Source organism: Gigantopelta aegis, chromosome 4 (genome assembly GCF_016097555.1).
Source record: "Gigantopelta aegis isolate Gae_Host chromosome 4, Gae_host_genome, whole genome shotgun sequence".
In the NCBI taxonomy this organism is placed as follows: domain Eukaryota; kingdom Metazoa; phylum Mollusca; class Gastropoda; order Neomphalida; family Peltospiridae; genus Gigantopelta; species Gigantopelta aegis.
Window position 1 is genome coordinate 28,480,058 of NC_054702.1, and position 25,350 is coordinate 28,505,407.

General features: G+C 34.6%; 1 protein-coding gene across 3 annotated transcripts; it reads left to right on the forward strand.

The window, feature by feature from the left end:
* Positions 1-24,900, forward strand: LOC121370317 (BTB/POZ domain-containing protein KCTD3-like). Of its 3 annotated transcripts, none has more exons than XM_041495460.1 (21): positions 1-136; positions 3,340-3,393; positions 4,371-4,416; positions 5,242-5,315; positions 6,783-6,841; positions 7,807-7,887; positions 8,925-9,033; positions 9,490-9,659; positions 10,253-10,343; positions 12,686-12,876; positions 13,194-13,309; positions 14,403-14,490; positions 14,923-15,039; positions 16,231-16,401; positions 17,064-17,219; positions 18,162-18,258; positions 18,787-18,919; positions 19,325-19,385; positions 20,456-20,688; positions 21,817-21,933; positions 23,709-24,900. In XM_041495460.1, the coding sequence occupies exons 1-20, from the start codon at positions 96-98 to the stop codon at positions 21,928-21,930; spliced, it is 2,202 nt and encodes a 733-aa protein (XP_041351394.1). In that variant the 5' UTR covers positions 1-95; the 3' UTR covers positions 21,931-21,933; positions 23,709-24,900. The 3 variants fall into 3 exon arrangements, with proteins under 3 accessions (XP_041351394.1, XP_041351392.1, XP_041351393.1); XM_041495458.1 differs by having other exon boundaries at positions 21,817-21,913; XM_041495459.1 differs by lacking the exon at positions 23,709-24,900 and having other exon boundaries at positions 21,817-23,397.
* Positions 24,901-25,350: the final 450 nt, after the last annotated feature.

A 25,350-nucleotide genomic window follows, 5' to 3' on the forward strand; every position in this document is an offset into this window, starting at 1 on the left:
ACGATAACACTTTTTCATCGGATTTAACAATGTGAATTTGTAGATTTAAATAATAGCCATCATGTGGAAGATGGCTCAGTAGTGGCGCAATTACAATGTCAGGAGAAATAATCAATCTGAATGTTGGAGGGAAAAGGTAAACATATGATATGCATATAGGGCTACATCTGTCCGAATTGTAGACACATCCGATCATGATCGGTGACATCCATGATGATGATCCAATTTGACATTTTAATGATTACTTTTACAATGCTTCATTTTATCTTGGGGGCAAAAGTTAAAGCTGCTATCTCGAGTTTACTTGTTCGTATGGGTATGGGCATGCTTCCATCAGAAAAATGTTCAAGCATGCCTGTCGTGGGTACAACCAAAAACTTCTGCCTACGACAGTCACCGTGTCAGCCGTGTGACAGTGTTTGTTAATTATCATCCATGGACCTGTTTTGGTGGTTGTGTTGTTTGTACATACATTTGAAGATTTCTGACATTGTTGACATTTGCATGGAGAAAGTAAACAAATATCTGTCACATTCACAGAAATGTTCATAGAAATAAAGTTATTATGAGCAAAGAAAGCAAGATTGAACTTGGCCCACTCATAAACATGGCACATTTCTTAACACCTTTTTTTCCTATGATTTTCAAAGACTGTCATTTGAAAATAATTAAATTTTCTTTGCGTCTTTACACTTTACGGCAATCTGATTGGTTGTGAGGTGCTTACTATTTTTCATTCATAACTCGATGAACTGAAAAAAATTAAGCCACGTCTACCACTCCCTCCGACTTGCACTATTTTTCTGTAACTAGTCGGATTATTCAGGCAACCATATTTAGATATTTTGAAGAAAAACGTATGTGAAAGACACAAAAAGCAATACAATTGTGATACAGATTTTTATATGATAAAGTAGTGAACAATGCTATAGCAGAGTAGACATATGCATTGATGAAATTTCATCGCTATTATAATGAGACTCGGTTGGTGGCCAATGAAATGTGGAAACGTACACGCCTGAAACTTACTTGTAATTATTGTTCTACAGCTGTTGATGAAAATTAAACAGATTCCTCGACATTGTAAATGTTTGACACGTTCACTTCATTCACATTCATAAAATATAAACTAAATACAAATCGGACAAATTTTTCTAACATAACTTAACAAGCCATCAAAATCCTCCCAGCTAAAGCTAGCGGAAATGTCGTCACTTATCAAAAATACGTCATTTACCAAATGACATCATTTGGCAATCACCTGATTCAAATGATTGTGAATGAACATTTGCATTCTTATGCGACATAATATCAATGAAAATTACACAGACAATACTACAGGCATATTTAAAACTAAACAAAACAAATTGAGACATTTACTGTTAAAGTATGCATATAAATTTAATTATAAGAATTGACCGCAATTATATTTTGATTCATGCAAGTATGAACCGAATAAACAATGTGTACACTTTTGTATGACACACTACACTACAGTGTGCACATCGTTTTTTCAGTTCAGACTTGCCTTCGGATTTCACAAAAATTATTGTTTCCGGTAGCTTGTTTGTAAAATCACGGAACTGAAATTTCTTTTCCCATGATTATTATATATCATGTACAACTATTCAACAAAAATAATATATAATATGTAATTATTTTTTAAAAACAGTTTCCGATAGGTTCCCATGATCACAAGGCATGGAACCAAAAAAGTCTTTCCCATGAAATTTTAAATCCTATGGCCTGCTATATATCAACTTCACTGAGATCTCCTATGACAAAAAGCACACACTGGCTGCCAGTTTGATTTTTTTATGCAATATTCTTTAAAAGGGGTATATCACATAAATCTAATAACATGACATGTGCTACGGTATGTAAACATTAAATCAGCGTTATATGTGTCAAAATTAGTTTCCACATCTCTTGTTTTTTGTCCTAGGAGATTTTCAGCGAAGTCAGTATAGGTGACATGGTTACAATGTAGTATGTGGAATCAAGCAAACATAGTTTTCTTAAATAGTTTTGGAGAGGAGCATGTCTCAGTCACCCGTCAATTTGCTCACCACAGTCTAGGTTCCCCCTCCTGAAATTCCTGTACACACACCCATGAGAATAATTTATCATCTTAAGTAACAATGTGGTTCGAAGTTTAAATTATTTATGATATATAAATTTTAAATATTATCAGCTTTCATTTTCATCCTGTGATATGCCATTCTTCAATTTCCCTGAGATGTTATTTACAAAACAATGTGTATGTCACATGGAAATCATTTTAAACTATGGATTTCAGTTGGTGGTGTGAAATTCTGTAGTCAGTTATTATATCCGTGAGTGCTTCTAAACTGGGCTATTAACAGGAAATTGTGACTTCTGTGAGTGCACATTGTTAAATCACACTATCAATTTTGCAGAATATTTTTTTTCTTATTTACTGTAAATCATAAAATATGCTCAAGCTGTAGGATCAGGTTAAATAATATGTTTGATATATTTTGACATTATGCAGTTTACAGACAGCTGAATTTTAATACAAAATTGCAGACTGTACATGCTAACTATCTATTGTTGTTTGCTATTCATTTTGGTAGCATATAACCATTGATGTGTGTTCAGTTAATCACTGACAATTCAGTCACACAAATGTTTTTCAGGAGGGTCTATTGTATGTCTTTTTAGCATCATGAAATATTAACATCTTGTATGGCCTTGCTAAATTCACTAACATTTTATGCTCGCTATCATTTCCTGATTTACAGTAACTTACTATTAATCTGTTCAGCCTTTCCACTTTATTTCGTGACCCACACTGATGTTTTTCTGCATCATTATGCAAACCTCTATTAGTTTACTTAGCCTACATACAGTGAAACTCCTCTAAACTGGACACCCTCGGGACCAAGTAAAAAGTCTGGTTTAAGAGGTATTCAGTTTAGAGAGGTTGTCTTCTGTACAGATATTTAAAAAGGGACCATGAAACACATCCGGTTTTGAAGGGATTCTGGTTTACTGAGGGTCCGGTTTTGAGAGGTATCACTGTACATACATGTATGTTACCGGTACATTTTATCCATGTTGCACTTGTTTTAAATAATACTAATAGCATATAATCATGGACATAATTCAGGTTACTTTTAAATACATTTTTACCACCCTGATATGTCACTGCACTGCTTCTGAAAATTAATATTGTAATACTGAATGAATTACTATGACTGTGTGTGAGATTGCATATTACGATTAGTGAATATTTAATAAAATAGAAGTGTTTTTTAAAGTCTGTTTTTGTTCAGAGATCTTTAAGTAAATGATAATTATTGTGTTTGCTTACAGATTTTCCACCTCCAGACAAACACTAACATGGGTACCAGATTCATTTTTCACAAGGTAATTGTTGTTTGTTGCTAAGAGATAGTATGTAATTACATGTAAATATGTCATACATTTTCAGAAGCATACACTGCTTCATGATATTACAAAATAAAAATTTCGATGTCACTTTTAGGAAGGGGATGAGGGTAAAACAAATTTATTATCCATCGTTTGTATGATTATGAAAATGTAAATAAAGAATTTATTTTTAGCTTCTGTTGTAAAAGATATAGCTAGATATAGCTGCAGCAGCATTTAATGATGACAGTTATTTTACAAACATCTTTGTAAGAGGGTATTTAGAATAACATGTTGGATGCTACAATGGAATACAGCAACTCATTGTTATTATATTTACTAAGTAACAAAAGAAACGCAAGTATGCTATAATGTGTGTTATTTTAGCAGTGATATGGAATAGAACAACACTGAAATGTAGCAATTTTTGGATTTCAAGCTAGCAAACATTTACTATTTAGAAGAAGAGAGCATCTGTTGTTATCCTATAACTTACCCATGATATCCATGTCATAAACCCATGTAATAATTTAGCATATTATCCGGTGTAAAAATGGTATACAAATTAAAATGTGTGACGTCAAATTAATTTATGCCAATCGAGATAGTCATATTACCAATGTAGGCAACCGTAATACTGTGATTTACTAAATATCGAATTTAAATTATATATTAGAAGTGTTATAGGATAAATAGAATTCGCTACTTCTATTTTTTAATATGTAAAATATCAACCTCATCTAGTTAATCGGTATTTGTCTCAGCAGCACCTCAACAAATACTGATTAATGTAGACTCAGTTGATATTTTCCATATTAAAAAATACTTGTGATGAATCCTCTATTGACATAATATGATATATACTTGACACTGTAAGAATTATGTAATATACAGTATTTATATTTACTCACATTTCTTTTGTCAGTCAGTATACATGTACATGTGTAATTTGATGGCTATATATGTATTTGTAGCATGCTAAGTGGAAGGATCTCAACACTAAAGGATGAAACCGGTGCAGTAAGTATATAGTTGTAATTTATACAATTATGTGATATTCTTATTGTTTTTTAAATAGCACTCTGTCTTGTTCTTTATTTCATTAAACCAGTGCCACTTTTAACAGTTTGCATTATATTAAACCAGAAATAATTTTATTTCAAAGCCATTATTCTTAAATTTACTTTCATTACTTTAGGTGTGGTGTACATTGATTTAATATTGAGTTCAAACAAGAAAAGAAGAATCAGATGGATTTTAATTACGTTGAATGTTCACCAGACTTTTATCAAACTATTTGTCCATATGTCATGCAGGATTTAGGCTTGACACCATAACATATTAGCAATTTGACAAATTTGCTAAGAAAATCTGTTTCCAAATTCAAGTGTTATTGAGATAAACAACAACAATGGCGGTACATCTATAAATGATGGATGATTTTTGAATTAGCTTCTTGGTGAATCAGTAATGAAATATATACGCCAAATTCAACTTTAATTTGCATTTGGTGATTTTGCAAGTGACAGTTGAGCTTAAACTGTGGTCATGAATGGATGAATCGGACATTAACCGTGCATGGAAGATATTTACAAAAACTTACTAGATTGCCAAGATTACTGATCTCCACTTGATCATGTGTGACAGATAAGATCAGTTTAATTATTCACATGAGGTACAACAAACCCAGAATTTGCTATGTATGAACAACATTTATGTTCATTTAAGAAAAATTAAATATTATCTATACGACATATTGGTGTTTTTGTTTAACATAATGAGGTTAATTTAGTTCAATTAATGTGTATTATTTTTCACTACAAGAAGTACAATTTGTTGTTTCAGATATTTATTGATAGAGATCCCAAGCTGTTTCAGCATGTACTGAATTTTTTACGAACAAAGGATATTGCTTTGAGGTGAGTGCCACTAAGGTTGACGACAGTCACTTTTCACACTCTTCATACACAATAAATATTACATATCTTTCTATAATTTCACTTCAAATTCATATTTTGTAAATGCAATAAAACCTGCCTAAACCGGACCCTGAAGAAACCAGAAACCTGTCAAAACCAGCCAAGTTTCATGATCCTGAATTGTCTAAATTGTAAAACATGATCCTCTAATCACCGGATTCTGTCTAAATCAAATAAATATGAAGTCCCCTGCGTCATCCGGTTTAAAAAGGTTTTATTGTAGTACAATTGTTTAATTACAAGGTTTTCTTCAAACACAGTCAAGTGTGTTGGTAATTTTCAAACAAAATATTTTCAATAGCAGTTTTACATAGGGTTTTTTAAGCATTTTAAAAATGAAAACATGTACCAGGAAACGGAAAGGTGGTGCACCCAGTTTATTATTATTGTAAGGAAAAGCAAAGTGACGTCATTGGAATAGTGATATCATTCAAATTCGAAATTAGCTGTATCATTACAATGCTTCTCCACATTAAAATAAAAAGGGTCTACTTACCTTGACCCCTGTCAAAATAGTTCCGAGAGCAGACAACGCAGTTTACAGATCTGTTGGTTTTTATTTTTCATAATTTTAGACAAAATATTAAGTTTAAGTTTTAAAAGATGAAAGAAATACAAAGTACCATTCATCAAATATATAAACAAATTACTGTTAGATATATTATATTCATAGTGCATGAAGCCAATGAGTGACTGGTGTTGACTTTAGTTATAAAGATTTCCAGTTAAGAACAGTATGCAGGGCTTGAACTTAAGAATTTATCTCCCACAGCAATTTTTAAAAGAATTGCCATGTGTAAAACGTCCTACTGATAGCTATTGTGAGCCTGCCTATGGCAATTTTTTTAAAGTGACAAATAAACATGACTGAAAGGCTGTTTTGTTGTATGTGGACATATTTCGAATGTACACCAAGTGTATATATATTTTGCCATTGATGGTCTCTGCCTATGGCAATTTATATCTCAATGACGACAATTGCTGTCGTTAAGCCCAGAGTATGTATGAAGAAGAAGTTCTATTTGAACTGTCTAATTCATTTTTAATTCAGCAAAATGTCTTAACACTAACAAGTAGTACATTTAATTCTTTTAACATAAACAAACAAGGTTTAACTTTATTTCATGTTTTATGAATGTACCAAATAATTGCCTCTCAACCTTTTACACCGGGCCACATCAGTCCATTAGATGAATTCTACAACAGTGTTTAAGTATAAAAACAATCTTGCCAACATATGTGTAAAAACGGATCTATTAAGAGCAATGTGACAATTTAAGACAGAAATGTTTGTTTATTCATAAGTTTATTTCGAAGTACATTTTTGAAATTTAGATGTTTCTTTGCTTTGATATCAAAGACCTACATGTAGATATAAAAAAATGTATTTTGAAACTTTATTTTCAGAAATGTGAATCTGTCTGCACTTAGACATGAAGCAGAATTCTATGGAATCACACCTTTAGGTAGGTAATTGTGACACTTTGTGTGGACTTTCAGGCCTCCATATTTCATGGGAATGATTACTTCTGGTAATATGTCAGCAAAATCATAGCACTAAAAGTCTGTTACTCATTATCATGTATCACAATTCACCATGACCATGATCATGAAAAAAGTTTCTCATGGGTATTAATAATAATATCTCGATTAATTAAAGGGACATACCCTAGTTTCAACCCGTGAAAATTAACACTAATTTTAGTTAGTCTACAAACCTGTAACACATTTGGATTAAGTTACAATTGAATGCAACACAAGTCTTTGACTTTGAAATGGTGAAATATCCTCTAAAAATAGACCAAAACTCGACTCCATAACTGTTACTTCACAGACCCACGTGCAGTTTTAAAAATGTGAGAAATGTATTTTGTGATATTAAAAACATCAGGATGACCAAAAACACTTCGAATGTACGGAAGTGAATAATCTCAACAATACAATCTAAGTAAAGTATGATTTCAGTTGTCAAAAAAGGGCTGTAATAGTAAAACAAAAATATGCCTTAGTGTTTAAAAACTAGGGTATGTCTCTTTAATATTTTTAAAGACTATTTTTAATGCACAATCATGTGTTATTATTTTGTTGTAACTTGTATATTTACTGTTGTGTGACTGACACAGGGATGCGATCTTGCAGCTTTCTTGGTGTTTTGGTATAAAACAGTTTGCCCAAAGTAGACTAGGTTTGACCTGAAATGCAAAAATATTTAATTATAGTATAGATTTGTCAGCTTTTTAAAGATGAATTCAGGTTTTATGATTCAATTGATCTCACATCCCTGTTACAGTGCAGCGTCAATAATTTTCCAAAAGTAGACTAGGTTTGATCTGAAATGCAAAAAAAATATTTAATTATAGTGTAGATTTGTCAGCTTTTTAAAGATGAATTCAGGTTTTATGTTTCAATTGATCTCACATCCCTGTTACAGTGCGGCGTTTGATGTTGTGTGAAGACCTGGACTGTGCGTCGTGTGGAGATGTTCTCTTTCATGGATACCTTCAACCTCCGTGTGAGTAGATACATCGTCTGTGCAGTCATCTAGTAGTCTATTAAAAACTCATTACATTATCAACCCCTGCAATTGCCCATGGCAATCGGCAATGTCCTGGAGATTGCTATGGAGGTTTTAGTTCTCCACAGCACTTTTTTCTCTTTACAGCTAGTGCACCACGACTGGTATATCAAAGGCCGTGGTATGTACTATCCTGTCTGTAGGATGGTGCATATAAAAGATCCCTTGCTTCTAATGAAAAAATTGTCTCGGGTTTCCTGTCTATGACTGTCAAAAATGACCAATAGCCGATGATTAATAAATAAATGTGCTCTAGTGGTGTCATTAAACAAAACAAAATTTGGGACTATTCAGGGTTGTGTTTTTATCAGTGACATGTTTTTTTGCCGTAGAAATTTTTTTAAATGCAGGGGTTGCATTATACAAACATAAACTTAATTACTTGGTAAAAAATATTCCTCACCTGGAATATGTTATTGATTTGAAGTATTTATATATTTGTTTGATGATACACTAATAGAGCAGCATTATTATGATGCAATTTGTTGCACCGACTTGTCGCATGAGATTTGTCAGCCCTACAAAAATCGGAACTTGTAACGCTAAAGTTGTTACAATTTAGGTGTTTTCATAATACAATTTGATCACATGTGACAAGTCGGTGCAACTAATTGCATGATGAAAATACCCCTTTACATATCTGCTAAATTTCAAAAGCCTTAGCAGGCATGAGTATTTATCTATTTATAATAGTGTTAAAGCTTTATTGAAATATCACTTGGATATTGAATCCCAAGACCTGAAATACATTTAATAAAAAAATTGTGATCTTTTTAGCAGATGCTCCAGTAAATCAATAACCACTCGTTAAAAATTTAATTATTGAAATATATTGTGAAAAAAATAAAATGGGAAAGGTGATTTAAAATCTTGTTATATTAACTCCTACATATGCAGCTGTTGATGGAACTTCACAAAATACCTGTAGTTCATTGGATGTTCAAAGAATAATGAATCTTGTGTTGTAATTGTAGTACCTCCAGTGGCAGAATCTCTTTCCAAACACCAGTCACCATCTGTGAATAGCTTGGACAACAGTGAACAGGCTCAACAGAACCTGCCATCAAGACCTCCAGAATCAAGGTAAAATATACAGAATCAAGGTAAAATTGACATAATCAAGGTAAAATAGACAGAATCAAGGTAAAATAGACAGAATCAAGGTAAAATTAACTCACGCAGATCTAAGATTCCTTTGTTGGTGTGGGGGTTGTGTTTTTATTAATGTATTGTTAATTGGTGGCATTTATAAAGAAGATTTCTCATTTACAAATGCAAAATTAATTACTGGACCACAAATGAGGGTAGGGGAGGGGCTTGACACATACCTAAATATGCACCTTATTTACACCATACACAATTATTTTATTACACCCTCAGTGTGTTCAAATACCAGGGTTTTTTAATCTGCTTAATTCACTTAAATTCCAAACATAAAAGGATGTCCTGTTAGCTATTTATGGCTACAAATACAAATTTACTGCTTTAATAGGTTTGTGAAATTAATAGTGCAGTGCTGTTGTTTTGATTTGTGTTTAGGAACAGCTCAGTGGATTCAAGGATGTCTCATTCCAGACAGGGTTCCCTCGATATCCGATGTCACGCCCATTCAAGAAATTCTTCTACTGATCTGCGACATTTCCGTAACTCATTTGATTTCAACAGAATTATGTGTGCCAAGACTGACTCGGTGTCTAATTCAAGCACAGGTAAAATGACAGATTTCTATTCCATAATAATGTAAACGACACAGACTTTTTAAGACATATGATCTTTGATCAATCTTGATGTCCAGCCATATTACCTGGGACTGTCTTAAGAATATTTGAGGCCCTCGGGGGAAAAGTAATGTACTGGGGCCCCTGTTTCATAATATGAACCTTAAATTTTATTTTTGAAATTGAATTTCGGGCCCCTAAAATTGCGGGCCCCGGGGCAACTGTCCAGTGTTCCCATGAGATAAGACTGCACTAAATTCTTACATGTGTACAAACCTCGCCATTTAAGGCTATCACTCCTCCTCCCCTGAGCAAAGTCCAAGGAGAGTAATTTTGATCAATATGGTATTATTATAAATGGCTCCCCATAATCTAAATTAGAGGAGCAATTAATCACTCCCCTCAATTTTTCTCATGTCAAAGTCTACGTGTATTCGTTCCTTTCTGATCAAAATTCTAACAATGTGAATACACAGTTCACGTGAAATTGGTTTCATGTAAATGACTTTGATTTTGAATTGTCATAGCAAATTATATATGGACAGGACTTTACATTGTGTGAAGTTACGTTTCTCTGATTTCAGTTGTGTATGTTGACCCTCTGAGAGTGACCATGGTGCGTGGCCACCACAACTGGATCTGTGTGGCGTACCCACACTTTGTCTGTTGTTTCAGGTTAGTAAACTTAGCTCAGCTTCATTGCGAATATTACTATTAAATCATACGGAAACAAATCATGTAAACTGTGAATGAAATACAGTTTGCTTAAGAATTTTTTCAAGAGAATGCCACACCATTCTCAACTTTATTGACAGATACTAACCTCCTAGTAATCATAACTACCATTTTTGACTTATTTGGATATCTGTTATTGCTATTATAATTGTTAGTCCCCTATCAGTCCAACTGGAGGGGGCCATAGGTTGCATCTCCACTTCTGTCTGTTTGTCTGCTCCTTATATAGTTTTCTGGAAAAAATTTCGGAATGCCTCAAAATGTTGAGCTAAAAAAAACCTGTTTCAGATCAAGCGGTACTTTCATGGCAATTTACCCATTTTTCACAAAGTTATGACCCTTTAACTTAGACGACATGGAAATCTTTAGCATTACTCTCAGAATGCGAATTTCTGTTTGTCTTACAGAATGAAGGACTCAATGGGCTGGCATTTGGATTTGGACGAGCCCCCACATGGAATATCTACTCTAGCTGTTATTTGTCCATTTGTCTTACAGAATGAAGGACTCGATGGACTGGCAGTTGATTTGGACGAGCCCCCACATGGAATATCTACTCTAGCTGTTATTTGTCCATTTGTCTAACAGAATGAAGGACTCGATGCGCTGGAAGTTGATTTGGACGAGCCCCCACATGGAATATCTGCTCTAGCTGTTATTTGTCTATTTGTCTAACAGAATGAAGGACTCGATGGACTGGCAGTTGATTTGGACGAGCCCCCACATGAAATATCTACTCTAGCTGTTGTTTGTCTTACAGAATGAAGGACTCGATGGGCTGGCAGTTGATTTGGACGAGCCCCCACATGGAATATCTGATCTATCTATTATTTGTCTGTTTGTCTTACAGAATGAAGGACTCGATGGGCTGGCAGTTGATTTGGACGAGCCCCCACATGGAATATCTGATCTATCTATTATTTGTCTGTTTGTCTTACAGAATGAAGGACTCGATGGGCTGGCAGTTGATTTGGACGAGCCCCCACATGGAATATCTGATCTATCTATTATTTGTCTGTTTGTCTTACAGAATGAAGGACTCGATGGGCTGGCAGTTGATTTGGACGAGCCCCCACATGGAATATCTGATCTATCTATTATTTGTCTGTTTGTCTTACAGAATGAAGGACTCGATGGGCTGGCAGTTGATTTGGACGAGCCCCCACATGGAATATCTGATCTATCTATTATTTGTCTGTTTGTCTTACAGAATGAAGGACTCGATGGGCTGGCAGTTGATTTGGACGAGCCCCCACATGGAATATCTGATCTATCTATTATTTGTCTGTTTGTCTTACAGAATGAAGGACTCGATGGGCTGGCAGTTGATTTGGACGAGCCCCCACATGGAATATCTGCTCTAGCTGTTATTTGTCTATTTGTCTAACAGAATGAAGGACTCGATGGACTGGCAGTTGATTTGGACGAGCCCCCACATGAAATATCTACTCTAGCTGTTGTTTGTCTTACAGAATGAAGGACTCGATGGGCTGGCAGTTGATTTGGACGAGCCCCGACATGGAATATCTGATCTATCTATTATTTGTCTGTTTGTCTTACAGAATGAAGGACTCGATGGGCTGGCAGTTGATTTGGACGAGCCCCCACATGGAATATCTGATCTATCTATTATTTGTCTGTTTGTCTTACAGAATGAAGGACTCGATGGGCTGGCAGTTGATTTGGACGAGCCCCCACATGGAATATCTGATCTATCTATTATTTGTCTGTTTGTCTTACAGAATGAAGGACTCGATGGGCTGGCAGTTGATTTGGACGAGCCCCCACATGGAATATCTGATCTATCTATTATTTGTCTGTTTGTCTTACAGAATGAAGGACTCGATGGGCTGGCAGTTGATTTGGACGAGCCCCCACATGGAATATCTGATCTATCTATTATTTGTCTGTTTGTCTTACAGAATGAAGGACTCGATGGGCTGGCAGTTGATTTGGACGAGCCCCCACATGGAATATCTGATCTATCTATTATTTGTCTGTTTGTCTTACAGAATGAAGGACTCGATGGGCTGGCAGTTGATTTGGACGAGCCCCCACATGGAATATCTGATCTATCTATTATTTGTCTGTTTGTCTTACAGAATGAAGGACTCGATGGGCTGGCAGTTGATTTGGACGAGCCCCCACATGGAATATCTGATCTATCTATTATTTGTCTGTTTGTCTTACAGAATGAAGGACTCGATGGGCTGGCAGTTGATTTGGACGAGCCCCCACATGGAATATCTGATCTATCTATTATTTGTCTGTTTGTCTTACAGAATGAAGGACTCAATGGGCTGGCAGTTGATTTGGACTAGCCCCCACATGGAAGTACAGGTGGAGCACACAGCTATAAATGCCAAGGTGCTGAACCCGAATCAGGACAATTCGTACAAAATGGTGGCTGCATCTGAGGCTAATCTGATTAGACTCTGGTCGGTCAGCGATGATGGGGATAGTCGCGAGATAGGTATGAATTCTAAATATAGATAGAGAAAGCCCTCTAAATCGGACACCCACAGGTGAAAAAGCCTAATAGTAAACAAGTAAAAAGTCAGGTTTTAAGGGGTATCCGGTTTAGAGAGGTTCTGTTCGGTACTGATGTTTAAAAAGGGACCGTGAAAAACATCTGGTTTTGGGGCTTAAGTTTTGGGGTCCATGCACCACAAAAATTTACAAGCTTTAAAGGCAATAATTCCCAGTACTATCCAATGGAGATAGACAAGTTTTGTCATAATAACAGTGATATATATACAATCTTGTTATTACGACTGATTTGTTTTACAGGGGTGTTCAACCTAAATGTGTCGGTGGACTCGCTGTTTTTCATTGGGAGTCAGCTCGTGGCTCTGAGTCAGACAGGCAAGGTGGGAGTCTGGCACTCCATGACACAGCATTGGCAGGTACGTCACACAATATCAGAATAACCACTTTCACAACACATCGGAAGCAAAAAAGTTACCAAATTATCTATTAAACTTTAATTATTGCAAAAACCTAGTTAATTTCTGAAAAAATATCAATCATTACATGAAATTATTTTGCCAACTTAAATAAAATTTGCTAGTTATTTTTAAAATTTGAATTTAACAGAAAAATTTACCAAATTGTGTATTAATTAAACTTCAATTATTGCAAAACCATAGTTAATTTCAAAAAAAATATCAATTATTACATGAAATTATTTCGCCAACTTAACTAAAATTTGCTAGTTCATTTTGAAATTTGAATTTGGCGAGTGGCTCTGAATGTAAATATATTCATGACTGAATCACAGCTCTTATTACTATTAACAATACAACTAATATAATTCGAAATATATATATTTTATTTTTGTTGGTTTCTACACTAATCCATCTTCCATAATGAAGTAATGTTTTGCTTGAAGTAGATGTCAAATACATGTAAACATATGACAGGTATATCACTGCTACTTGCGAACATACATTTAGGATGTTTCGTGAAATTGGCTCACGGCAAGTAGAAAATAATTAAAATAAACAAAGAAAATGATTAAAAATAGATTCCTGGATTTTTCAGCTCAGTATTGACCTTCAAGCTGTCATAAGGGCTGGTAGATTATTTTACCATCCATGAATTTTTTTAAATATTACCCCATATTTCCCCTTAAATATAATAAAAAGACATCCTGGATATGGTGGTGGGTGAAACTCTGATTTAAATATTTCTCACATGTCTTTTTTTTTCCATGTATCACATTTCCTCTTGAAGATAACAGGACATATCAATTCATAATCTCACTCAAAAGTTAACATGAAAACATGAAGTAAGTATACTGGTTGTAACTAGTGACCTTAGCCACTGCTAAATATGAGATTACCTGATTTATAAAAAGTTCAGTTCAGTTCTATTAATGTGACACTGGCGTAGGAAGTGGAGTGGGGTGGGGGCAGCGATGGTTTTGATATATTTATATATGTATTTTTGGCACCTTCCTGATGTGTATGTGTCAACAGTAGGATGTTTGATATTCAGATCCAGGATGTCATTCCCATCACAAGCTATGACACATCGGGCTCTTTTCTGCTACTGGGTTGTAACAACGGTTCCATTTACTACATCGGTGAGTGCCTCAGTAGTTATAAATGATAATATTAAAGAGAAGCAGTAACAGGTTTCTTCTCTGATTGTCTTTATAAAGGACTCATTCACAAACCTTTCTGTTCAGTTCAACTTTATATTCTCGTAGTTACCATATTTTGAAGGAATGGTAGAAATGTGTGATTTTCCTTAGTTTTTGTGTTTAATTCCTTTATTATAAGACAAAATATCTCTGCAGTTAATTGCTGGAACTTTATATCCAGATACCTTTTTATGTTTGCCATTTAAAATGAATGTTCATGTAATTATCAGTATATGACTTGTTTGTAAAATGTAAATTATAATTTATTAATTAATGAAATGTGATAATTTATTCATTAATAAAATGTCATTAATACCACAAACATCTTTAAAATTAATAGGTTTTTTTTTTAAATCTCATTTATCATGGCAGACATGCAGAAGTTTCCTCTGCGGATGAAGGACAACGACTTGTTGGTAACAGAACTGTACAAGGACCCATCCAACGACATGGTCACAGCACTCAGTGTCTACCTCACCCCAAAGACCAGTAAGTATCGACATTTGTCAGTGTTTCTGAATTCATAGTGCTTTGATGGGATGGGATCTAGCTCGGTAGGTTGATTTTTTGCCTGGGTCATAGGATCAAACCTCGGAGGACTCATTAGTTTTTTAACTATCCCAGCATACGTACCACACTTGGTATATCAAAGTTCATGATGTGTGCTGTCTTGTCTGTGGAAAAGTGCATATAAGAAATATTTTCCTGCTAATGGAAAAATGTAACAGGTTTCCACTGGGCTATGTGTCGGAATTATCAGGTGTTTGACCTCCAAGAGTCGATGATTAATTTATCAGTGTGCTCTAGTGGTGGGTCATTCAGGGTTCGCACGGGCCTGGAAAAGTCCTTGAATTTTGACGTAGTACTTGAAAAGTACTGGAATTTTGCAAATTGAGAAAAGGTCCTGGAAAAGGACTGGAATTTCATTAAAAACTACTTGAAAATTGCCGAAATGTACTTGAGGTTTTTTTTACAAGCAGAATGTCTCTCTTACTGATTAAAATCTGGAAAAAATAATAAGGATTTGCTGACGTATTTCTCGGGTATTTATCGTAATCAAAACCCGGAAGTGATATGTGTTGCTGACGATATAGATAGACTGGCATACAAGTCCTTGTTGCGCTTGCTATATGCACCACAGTGTGAAGATTAAAGTAGACTGGGCTGCTGTCTACTGGAAACAGTGCATTACTAATAGTTGAACCGGTTTATGAGCGAGACAGGTAACCAGTCGTGTGCTGAAAAACGGTCAGCTGTAGTTAACTAGTGATGTGTGTGTGTTAAATTGCTTGTAACATTGTGCCAAAGACTACTTGAAAAACTGAAAAATATACTTGAAAAGTACTGGAATTTCTGTTCACCAGGTCTGTATGAACCATGGTCATTAAATAAAACAAACTTTTCATTTGATTGTGCCATGGTATTGGTTTTTAACACTTATTTCTAATTTAAATTAATAGTTTATGCTTGTTGGGTATGTGGAATTTCATTTTCCTTGTTTATTTTGTGTACAACATTTATTATTTTGTGAGTGATTAAAAAATTGCAACTCATTCCCCAGTCACTTTGAAAATTCCCTTAGTAGATTATTTCCCTTTGTTGTAAATTTGTAATGACAAGTATGTTATTTGTTATTTCACATTTTTATTAATATTATCATTATTTAAAACTATTTTGTAGGTTTAAGTGGTAATTGGATTGAAATTGCATATGGAACGAGTTCTGGAACTGTCCGAGTAATTGTACAGCATCCAGAAACAGTGGGACATGGGCCGCAACTCTTCCAGACATTCACAGTTCACCGCAGTCCAGTGAACAAGGTCATGTTGTCAGAGAAACACCTCGTCTCAGGTAAGTGTCAGATTTTCAAGTTTTCATCAGATCCCTACCTGCAGACATTATTCTGTACCAAAACTTCCAATCTAAGTATCTAATGATGCCTGAAGAGTATGTGTATGAAGCTACATCATCAGGGATGTTCGAAGTGGGAGGGAAGCAGGTGGGCCACTGGCCCCAACAACTCTGAAGTTTATATTAATGAAAAACAAATGGATATTTAGCTGCACCTTACTCCTTCCTTCCACCCCCACCCCCCGATTTGTTGGCATCTTCCGACACCTATTATGGTATTTATGTTTCTAAGTGTTAAAGGTAAATTTGGTGTGTATAGAATATGACACATTTACGACATCCCCTCAAGTGAATTACAAAGAAAAGTACTTTGTACTTTAGAAAGGACAGAAGTGGAATCAATGTTTTTAGCAACATCTCAGCACATTTTTACTATCACTCAGTGGTATCTAACATATTGTTATTTCAACACTTGGTCAAGAGAGAGAATAGAAGAGAAATGAAACGAGAGAGACTGATACGCTGCCACCAAATAAGCTGCATGGCTTTTGATGTACCAGACTGAACAGGTATACTTTATGTATGTTGCTGAAATAATAATCATATCACTTCAGTGTCTTTTGTCACTTATGGTGCTGTTAAGTTTTTCAATTTCTTTTCAGCTTGCTCCGAGTACAACCATGTTCGAACGTGGAGCGTTACACGGTTTCGTGGGATGATCTCAACCCAACCCGGTTCTACACCGTTAGCTTCCTTCAAGATTGTTTCCTTAGAAGATGTTGATCCCATTGTCAGCTATTCAGCAGGCAATGATTTTGGTAAGTTGGCTACGAAGAGACAGTAAGTGGCTGCAGTAATTAAATGTTATGTTTTGACTACATGTGTCACAAACCTCATAAACTATAGTATACAGAATGATACACAGTGACATTATATACTGAACACAAAAAATAAATGCAGATCAGGATTATGGTTGATTTGTAATTAGAATAAGATTACTTGAGTACAAACGCTCAATTCTACGGCCTCCACGAGTCAAAATATTGGACTTGAGGGTCAAATTCGACCCAGACCTGAGTACCCGACACTTACTACTAGATGATAATGAGACTCAAGAATAAAGTAAAATATATGCATCTTAATTCCAGCGCTGAACATGAATCTGAAATTATGCATTTAGAAACCAGTTGATATGTTCAGTATTGTGACGGACGAACAGCAAGATTAAAAAGAGAAACTAGCACATATGATCATATAATTATTGTGTAACTGGTATTACTGGTTAGTTACTGCTGAAATATATGCTCTACATTGTCTCACTTGCCATTCTCATGCATCTCAATAATGCATCTCAATAATTAAAAATTAAAAAGTATTTTGACGGACGAACAGCAAGATTAAAAAGAGAAACTAGCACATATGATCATATAATTATTGTGTAACTGGTATTACTGGCTAGTTACTGCTGAAATATATGCTCTACACTGTCTCACCTGTACGGGTACTCGAGTCCTGTGAACGGACACAAGCAGAGTACTCGTGGAGACACTAGTCAGTTCTAGGAAATATACCAACCTGCCATTCTTATGCATCTCAATAATTATGTTTTAATCCCTTCTTAAAAAAACTACATTTAATGTTACAGCTAAGACTTGTATTCGTGTTTCTTTTAGTTTTAGTATATTAGTGTGAAAAATCTGGTTCATTTCATTAGCTGCTTCTGGTGTTTGTATACAACATTGATTGCTTTTGTTTTTCAGGACCATATGGTGAGCGAGATGACCAGCAGCTGTTTATACAGAAAGTAGTACCAGAGACAGACCAGCTGTTTGTTCGTCTGTCTTCAACTGGACAGAGGTACAATTCTATAGCATACCGTATAGTACTTGTTTAAATCCTACGATATAGTACTTGTTTAAATCATACCAATGCTTATCTTTCACTGGACAAAGATACAAAATTTAATGTATCTATAATATAATACACAAGGCCTTTTTAACAGTTTCCGATTGTTCTATTAGCAACCTTCTTTGTACTTATTCGATGTTGCATTTCGTAAGGACCTTTTCGTGCTTAGGTCCAGTCGACTACCGTACACACATTGTGCTAAATATTACATACATAGATGAATTCCATGAATACAATGGTAATGTGATTTAGCAAAGTAGTGACTAAATATGTGGCAGTCGTGTATGTAGCTTTGGCTAATGAGGGCCGACTGTCTACACAGAGGTCATATTTTTGACATGAGTTTTAGGTATTACGATAATAAAACATGTATGCTAAAGTTTGTCTAAAAAATTATACTTGTATATTGACGGTATAAAACAAAATATATAATCATACCAGTTAGCATGGATTATGATTGTTTCTTGTGTTGTACAGAGTGTGTGTGATAAAGTCTGTTGATGCCAGTACAATCAGTGCTTTCTGCGTTCACGAGTGTGAGGGATCCAATCGAATGGGATCACGACCTCGCAGGTTTCTCTTCACTGGACACTCCAATGGCAGTATTCAGGTCAGTTTAACACATGTGTGCACTGGTCTTAAAGTGCTATAACTCGTGTTGCAGGGCTCACACTGGCAAACATTTTGGTTTAGCCAAATTTTAGATATGTACATGTATGTTGAGTATTTCCTTGAAATGATTAAAATGTGGTTAATTTATTAGGAATATTTTATTAGCCAAAAATTAAATGCTGTAGCCACTTCTAATAAAAATTAGCAATTGGCTAATTTGGCCACGTACAGGGTGAGCTCTGAGTGTTGTGCAAAATAATAAATTGATGTCAGAACAAAACCAATAAATGGTAACAGTAAAAACTAAATCTTGCAGCATGCTTGTTATTTTGTATATATTATTAAATAATAAAACTTGTTAACAAAAGTGACTATTAAATTATTTGACTTGACTTACTTTTAGATGTGGGACCTGACTACTGCACTGGATATAATGAACAAATCTGAACCGACTAGTCAAAAAGGTAAATTAGGATTTAGTGTTGTTTTAAGTGTACATGCTTTTGATTGATTATACATGTCTCCAAACAAAATCAGAGTTATCTAAAAAAAAAAGCCACACAGCATTTTTTTTTTTTTTTTTTTTTTTTTAAAAGTACTCTTTGTAATTTAAAGGGACATTCCTGAGTTTGCTGCATTGTAAGATGTTTCCGACTAATAAAATATTTCTACGTTTAAACTTGCATATTAAATATATCTTCTTGTTTAGAATATCAATGTCTGTATATTCAATGTGCTTATGGTCGTCTTAATATTTGTAAGAAGCCCAAACTGTATTTTGTCTTCAAATAATTTCGTACGTACGAAAAAATTTAGTTTAGGAAATAAAATGAAAATTAACCTAGTACAAATATTAGAACGATCAGAAACACGTTTAATATACAGCAACTAATATTCTAAACAAGAAAATATATTTAATATGCAAGTTTAATCGTAAAAATATTTTATTAGTCGATAACATCTTAAAACATTGCAGCAAACTCAGGAATGTCCCTTTTAGTAGCTAATTCTGTTTTTCAATTTTTGTTGCTCCCTGGCATTTACGCACGTGTGTGTGTGTGGCTAATCATAGATAATAAATTTACCAAGATTTTATGCAGTATATAATTTTTAATTACTGATTTGACACTTGGATTTTGTTTTTATTTTCATATTTTGTACATAGATTCAGAACTATATATACACATTGATCATTCCAAATTTGTATTTCATTTTTAGTTACGCAGGTGGCCAAATTTGATTTGATTTTGATTTTTGCAGATGTAGAACTTGAATTTTGTTTTTATTTATGTTGATTGCCCATTTTTTTTTATTTAAACAGATTTTGAAGTTGAATTTTTTTTAAAATTTATTTAATGTGCAAATTACGAACTTGACTTTTGCTTTTATTTTTATTTTAAAGTTTTAAAAACATTTTTATTCTTATACAAAGTTTTAAAATATATTTACCTCGATATTTGTATGGTATTGTATTGTGTTGGAGTATCAATAAACATTCATACATGCATTCATCCATTTGTATTTATTTGCCCAGATGGTGACCCCGGCGGTCCGACTCCACGAGAACTGATCCGACTGCTGGACCAGTGCGACCTGAGTTCGTCGCGGTGCTCCACGCCATGTGTCAGTCCTTCCCCGTCGCTCCTGGCCGGATCGGGCTTCCTGGGCTCACGGTTCCGCTCCACGCTTCCTTTCACGCCTAGCTACAACATCAACAGAGTGGCAAACCGTGAGGGCTCCGACAGCAGTGGAGAACCTGGGGAACAGGTGACATAATACACGAGTATCTGTTGGAGACGATTTATCTCACTACAAGTGGTTGCCAAATGTATCTAATGAGAGAAGTTAGATACTTTTGGGAACCATGAGTTGTAAGATAAAACTTCTTCAACAGGCATGAGTATATTATTCTATTTCTTACACACACTTAAAAAGTAATTTTTAATATAATTTAATGAGGAAAACTCTAAACAAGAAGGCTCAGCATTATGTTAAAAGTGTATATAAATTGATGATGTCATAGACATAAATGACGTCATCCATTTATAGTTACTTGGGTCATGACCTCAGGACAGCCAATCACAAGTCTTAGAAGTTGGTCTACAACATATGCTGTAGACAGTATTGATCAACAGTGGTTATCCCTTAACCGGATATGTAAAAAACATTCTGACATTCATTAAAGAGAATATGTTTTATATTTTGTTGTTTAAAATGTATTATTAGTGTATCAAGGTGGGGTTGTTTTTTTGTTTTTTTTAATCTTGTTTGTAGTAGCTCAGATTGGATTTTGCCTCCCAGAAATATTGTATATATGAAAAAATATATACTTGGAAGTACAACGAAGTTTGAGCCTCTAAAAACATTAGGACGATCAGAAATGGCCCTACTAAGGTCAAATATTTAATCTAAAATAACAGCCAACATGATGCCACCTTATTTTCCTATGCTTGTGAATGTTATATAATCCAAACCAAGTGGTGAATATATACATATATTTTGATGGTTATTTTCCTATGCTTCTTAAGGTCATATAATCCAAATTAAGTAGTGTATATACAGTGAAACCCCTCTAAACCGGACACCCTTAGGCCCAAGTAAACTGTCCGGTTTTAAGAGGTATCTGGTTTAGAGAGGTTATTTTCTGTACTGATGTTTAAAAAAAGATCTGAAAAATGTCCGGTTTTAGAGGCATTCCGGTTTATAGAGGGTCTGGTTTTGAGAGGTTTCACTATCTCTCTCTCTCTCTCTCTCTCTCTCTCTCTCTCTCTCTCTCTCTCTCTCTCTCTCTCTCTCTCTCTCTCTCTCTCTCTATATATATATATATATATATATATACATACATACATACATACATACATACATACATATATATATTGTATTTGTTTTCCACAGGATGATTCTGCCCAGCCTTGTGAGGGTGCATGTGCCGATCTGAACCACAATATGGGTGCCGGTCACGAGGAACGAGAAAACAATCCAAATGGAAAAAGTAGTTACTGGGTTTAAAAAGTATTATTTAATATGTAATAACATATTTACAAAATCACATAAATTTGTGTCTTTCATTGATGAGATACTATCAAGGTATGTAGTCCTCTAAAAACACTGTATGGTACTTCTGCCTGAAACTTACAAAGAGTTGATCCAAGGGAGGGGATGAGAAGAACCTGCCCTTCACCTCCCACCAACCCCAAGAAAAATTCACCTGTCGTTATTTTTTTGAACAATTTGTTTACAATGCCAAACTTTTATTAAAGTACTCTTTTTCAGGAGTTGGTCCATGTGTCCTTTTGCCCATGGTACCTTCCCTAAAATATTCCCTGGGTCTACCCTTGTTTTCAGTTTCATGCTTAGAATATTCAGGTCTATTTTTGGTTGTTCTAATGTCAACAGAAGCTCAGAAAAATATCTTGATCTGGCCATTTGGCATGTTAGATTTTGATGGTATGGGTACTGTGTTTTTGTAGGTACTTTTTGGTAATACATCTTTCTGAACTGTCAGTTCAAGTAAATAAAAATTATATATCATATTATATATATTTTTAATGTTAATTTGCCAAAAAGCTAATTAAAAAACTGTTTGTAGATTTGTTTATTTTGTCTGCATATTTGTTTTGTTTGGTTAACTGAAACTAGAGTTTGGTTGAAGATTTTCTGCCTAAATTCACCAAATTGCCATTAGGTTTATATTGTGCATTGTATGTTATATTTTATATAAATTTGTAAACTTACATGTATACAACCCACCTGTAGACTGTCTTATCAACTACGTATTATTATTTTATTTTGTATTCTCCTCATATGCCATTGCTGAACAGCTAGAGTAAAATAATCTATTCTTGTAGTTGACAGTTACGTACACTTCAACTGTTAGACAAATTTGTAGATGAATCATACTGATAGTGTTACCTTTGTTTGACACCCAGTAGGCGATATCTATATATTTTTGTGTTGGGCTGTCATTAAACATCCATTCACACGTACACTTATAGGTGATCACACACTCAAAACATGACCAGGGGCCTAATTCACTAATCTCTCGCAACTTTGCGATCTCGCAGTGCAATGCTAAAAGACTTGCAAAGAGGATGCTTTATTGTCTAGCAGAACCTAAGAGACCTTTGTGAATTAGGCCCCAGATGTAAAAACATTACTGTTAAGGTGTGGATAGAAATACCATATACTGTTATGCGAGGATTAAGTACTTTTAACAGATCCGTCACAAGAACATTTTATAATTTGTTTTATATAATATAGAGTTATACATCCCTATTACCTTATTTGAGAGCGTGTGTGTGTTTGCGTGCAGAAATCTTAACATTTTGATGGTTAAATGTGCAGGTTCAAATCAAAAGCCTAGGTTTTCTTAGATTAACACTCAAGCGTAGTTTAATACTTCCATTGCATTATAAGCTTCCTTCCCCATTCTCTCTCTCTCTCTCTCTCTCTCTCTCTCTCTCTCTCTCTCTCTCTCTCTCTCTCTCTCTCTCTCTCTCTCTCTAAATAACCATATGCATTAGGCATCATGTAGATCTGATTAATCATTAGGCCATCTTTAACAAACTTGATTTGCTGTTACCTCCCTCACCATTTTAACTATAATGAGACACTTAGCTATTAAAAAATAAAAATACTTTGATGATAAAAATGTTTTTAAAATATTGAACATATGTATAATAAAAATAAAAATAATAATTTAAAAAAAAGCAAGGTAAAAGAAACCATGGCGGACATATGATTTTACGTTTAAGCGTGTACTGATGTGTTCAGTTTGTTTTGAACAGGTTACAGCCAGTCAGATTGACGAGTCTGCCACTGATAGTGTAGATATCAGACACACAGCACTTTGCATGAAGTGAATCACAGGTTGAAAGGCGGTCGTGGAAGTCGATGGCTGGGTCGGAAGAATGCTTGAAAGCAGATCACTGCGTTTTCTTTGCAATACTAATATCACTGATGCTGTATCTTGCTAAGATTTGCAGAAACAATTTAATCAGAGGCATGTTCAGGAGGTCGAGTGATCGATGTCACTCGCTAGACTGGTTTTTGCACCAAATGTTAGATAAACACGATGTGATAGAAAATGATTGTACCAGTCAAATTGTTCTCGAGTGCTCAGTCTCCTGAACATGTCACAGATGTGGTGCAAAATGTCATAGCTATCTTTTTATTACCCTAGTGGTTCCCACGTAACTGGGAAAATATTTTCAGAATATTTTTGTCATTTAGATGATGCAGCAAAATCAGTTAGACAAATAGTGATTTGATGGTTGTAATGCCTTCTAAGCAATGAACTTTATTTATGACCTAATAAGGTGACACATATTAAATAGGGCTTGCATTTAGACTGTGATATAATTTCTATGTTAAATTACTCATAAGATTTTAATTTAGATACAGGTCCATTATCGATTTCTTTGAATAAACTAATAAAAGTATTTATAAAGAATTACAGTTAATCAATTTAAATGAAACCTATATGTCTGTTTGTTTGTCTGTCTCTATCTCTAATAAAAAACCCACTTTATGTATATATATATATATATAAAAAGAACTTTTTACAAGTTGCACAATGAAACCAAGCTGGGTAATAAATAGAATACTACTAGTTACTAATAAGTAGTACCTTTGTCTACCAACTTTGCATACTTCTCTTAACTATCACAGCACTCTGGCATTTGTAATATCTTCTTAATACATTGTAGTTAGTTTTACCACAGCACTCTTTTTCAGAGGACTGTAACGTTCATTAAATCACTGCTTTGTAGTTGCTTGCCTGAAAACGGGGTGCCCAATTTTCACATACACGCTAGTAGTGTTGATCTCCAATGAGTGTTTATTTAAGGATTATCTGTTGTTTCTTTTACGTTCATCTGGGTATCAACAACAAAAAGTTCTTATTTTATTTAGAATTATTTTTTAATTCTTAAAGAGTAAAAGTTTGTTTTGTTTAACGACATCACTAGAGCACATTGATGTATTAATCATCGGCTATTGGATATCAAACATTTGGTAATTTTCACATATAGTCTTAGAGAGGAAATCCGTGACATTTTTCCATTAGTAGCAAGGTATCTTTTATAGCACAAGGGACCTTTCATATGCACCATCCCACAGACAGGATAGCACATTGATATACCAGTCGTGGTGCACTGGCTGGAACGAATTCTTAAAGAGTAGCATTCAGTAAGATAAACTACCAATTATAAGTGACGTCATCGGATATATGACGTTCCCTGTAATGTAATGGAAAGTTAATTATTTAATGAATGATACAACACATTCTGCTGAATTTTTATTTGCACAGAGATGTGAGAAAGAAACATTTCTTCGGTTTCACAAATTAATGGGTACATATGAAAGAAGGTGAGGGCACTGTGTGCGGGCATCCCCTTTCTGAACTACAAAGTTCCCATTCTGTTTAAG

What these genes read in the sequence shown, in the direction of transcription:
- LOC121370317 (XM_041495458.1), top strand. Translation starts at nt 96, where the DNA reads ATGTCAGGAGAAATAATCAATCTGAATGTTGGAGGGAAAAG. An exon ending in TGGGGATAGTCGCGAGATAG is followed by an intron (nt 12,877 to 13,193) that starts GTATGAATTCTA and finishes TTTGTTTTACAG; the next exon opens with GGGTGTTCAACCTAAATGTG. An exon ending in AAACAATCCAAATGGAAAAA is followed by an intron (nt 21,914 to 23,708) that starts GTAGTTACTGGG and finishes TGTTTTGAACAG; the next exon opens with GTTACAGCCAGTCAGATTGA.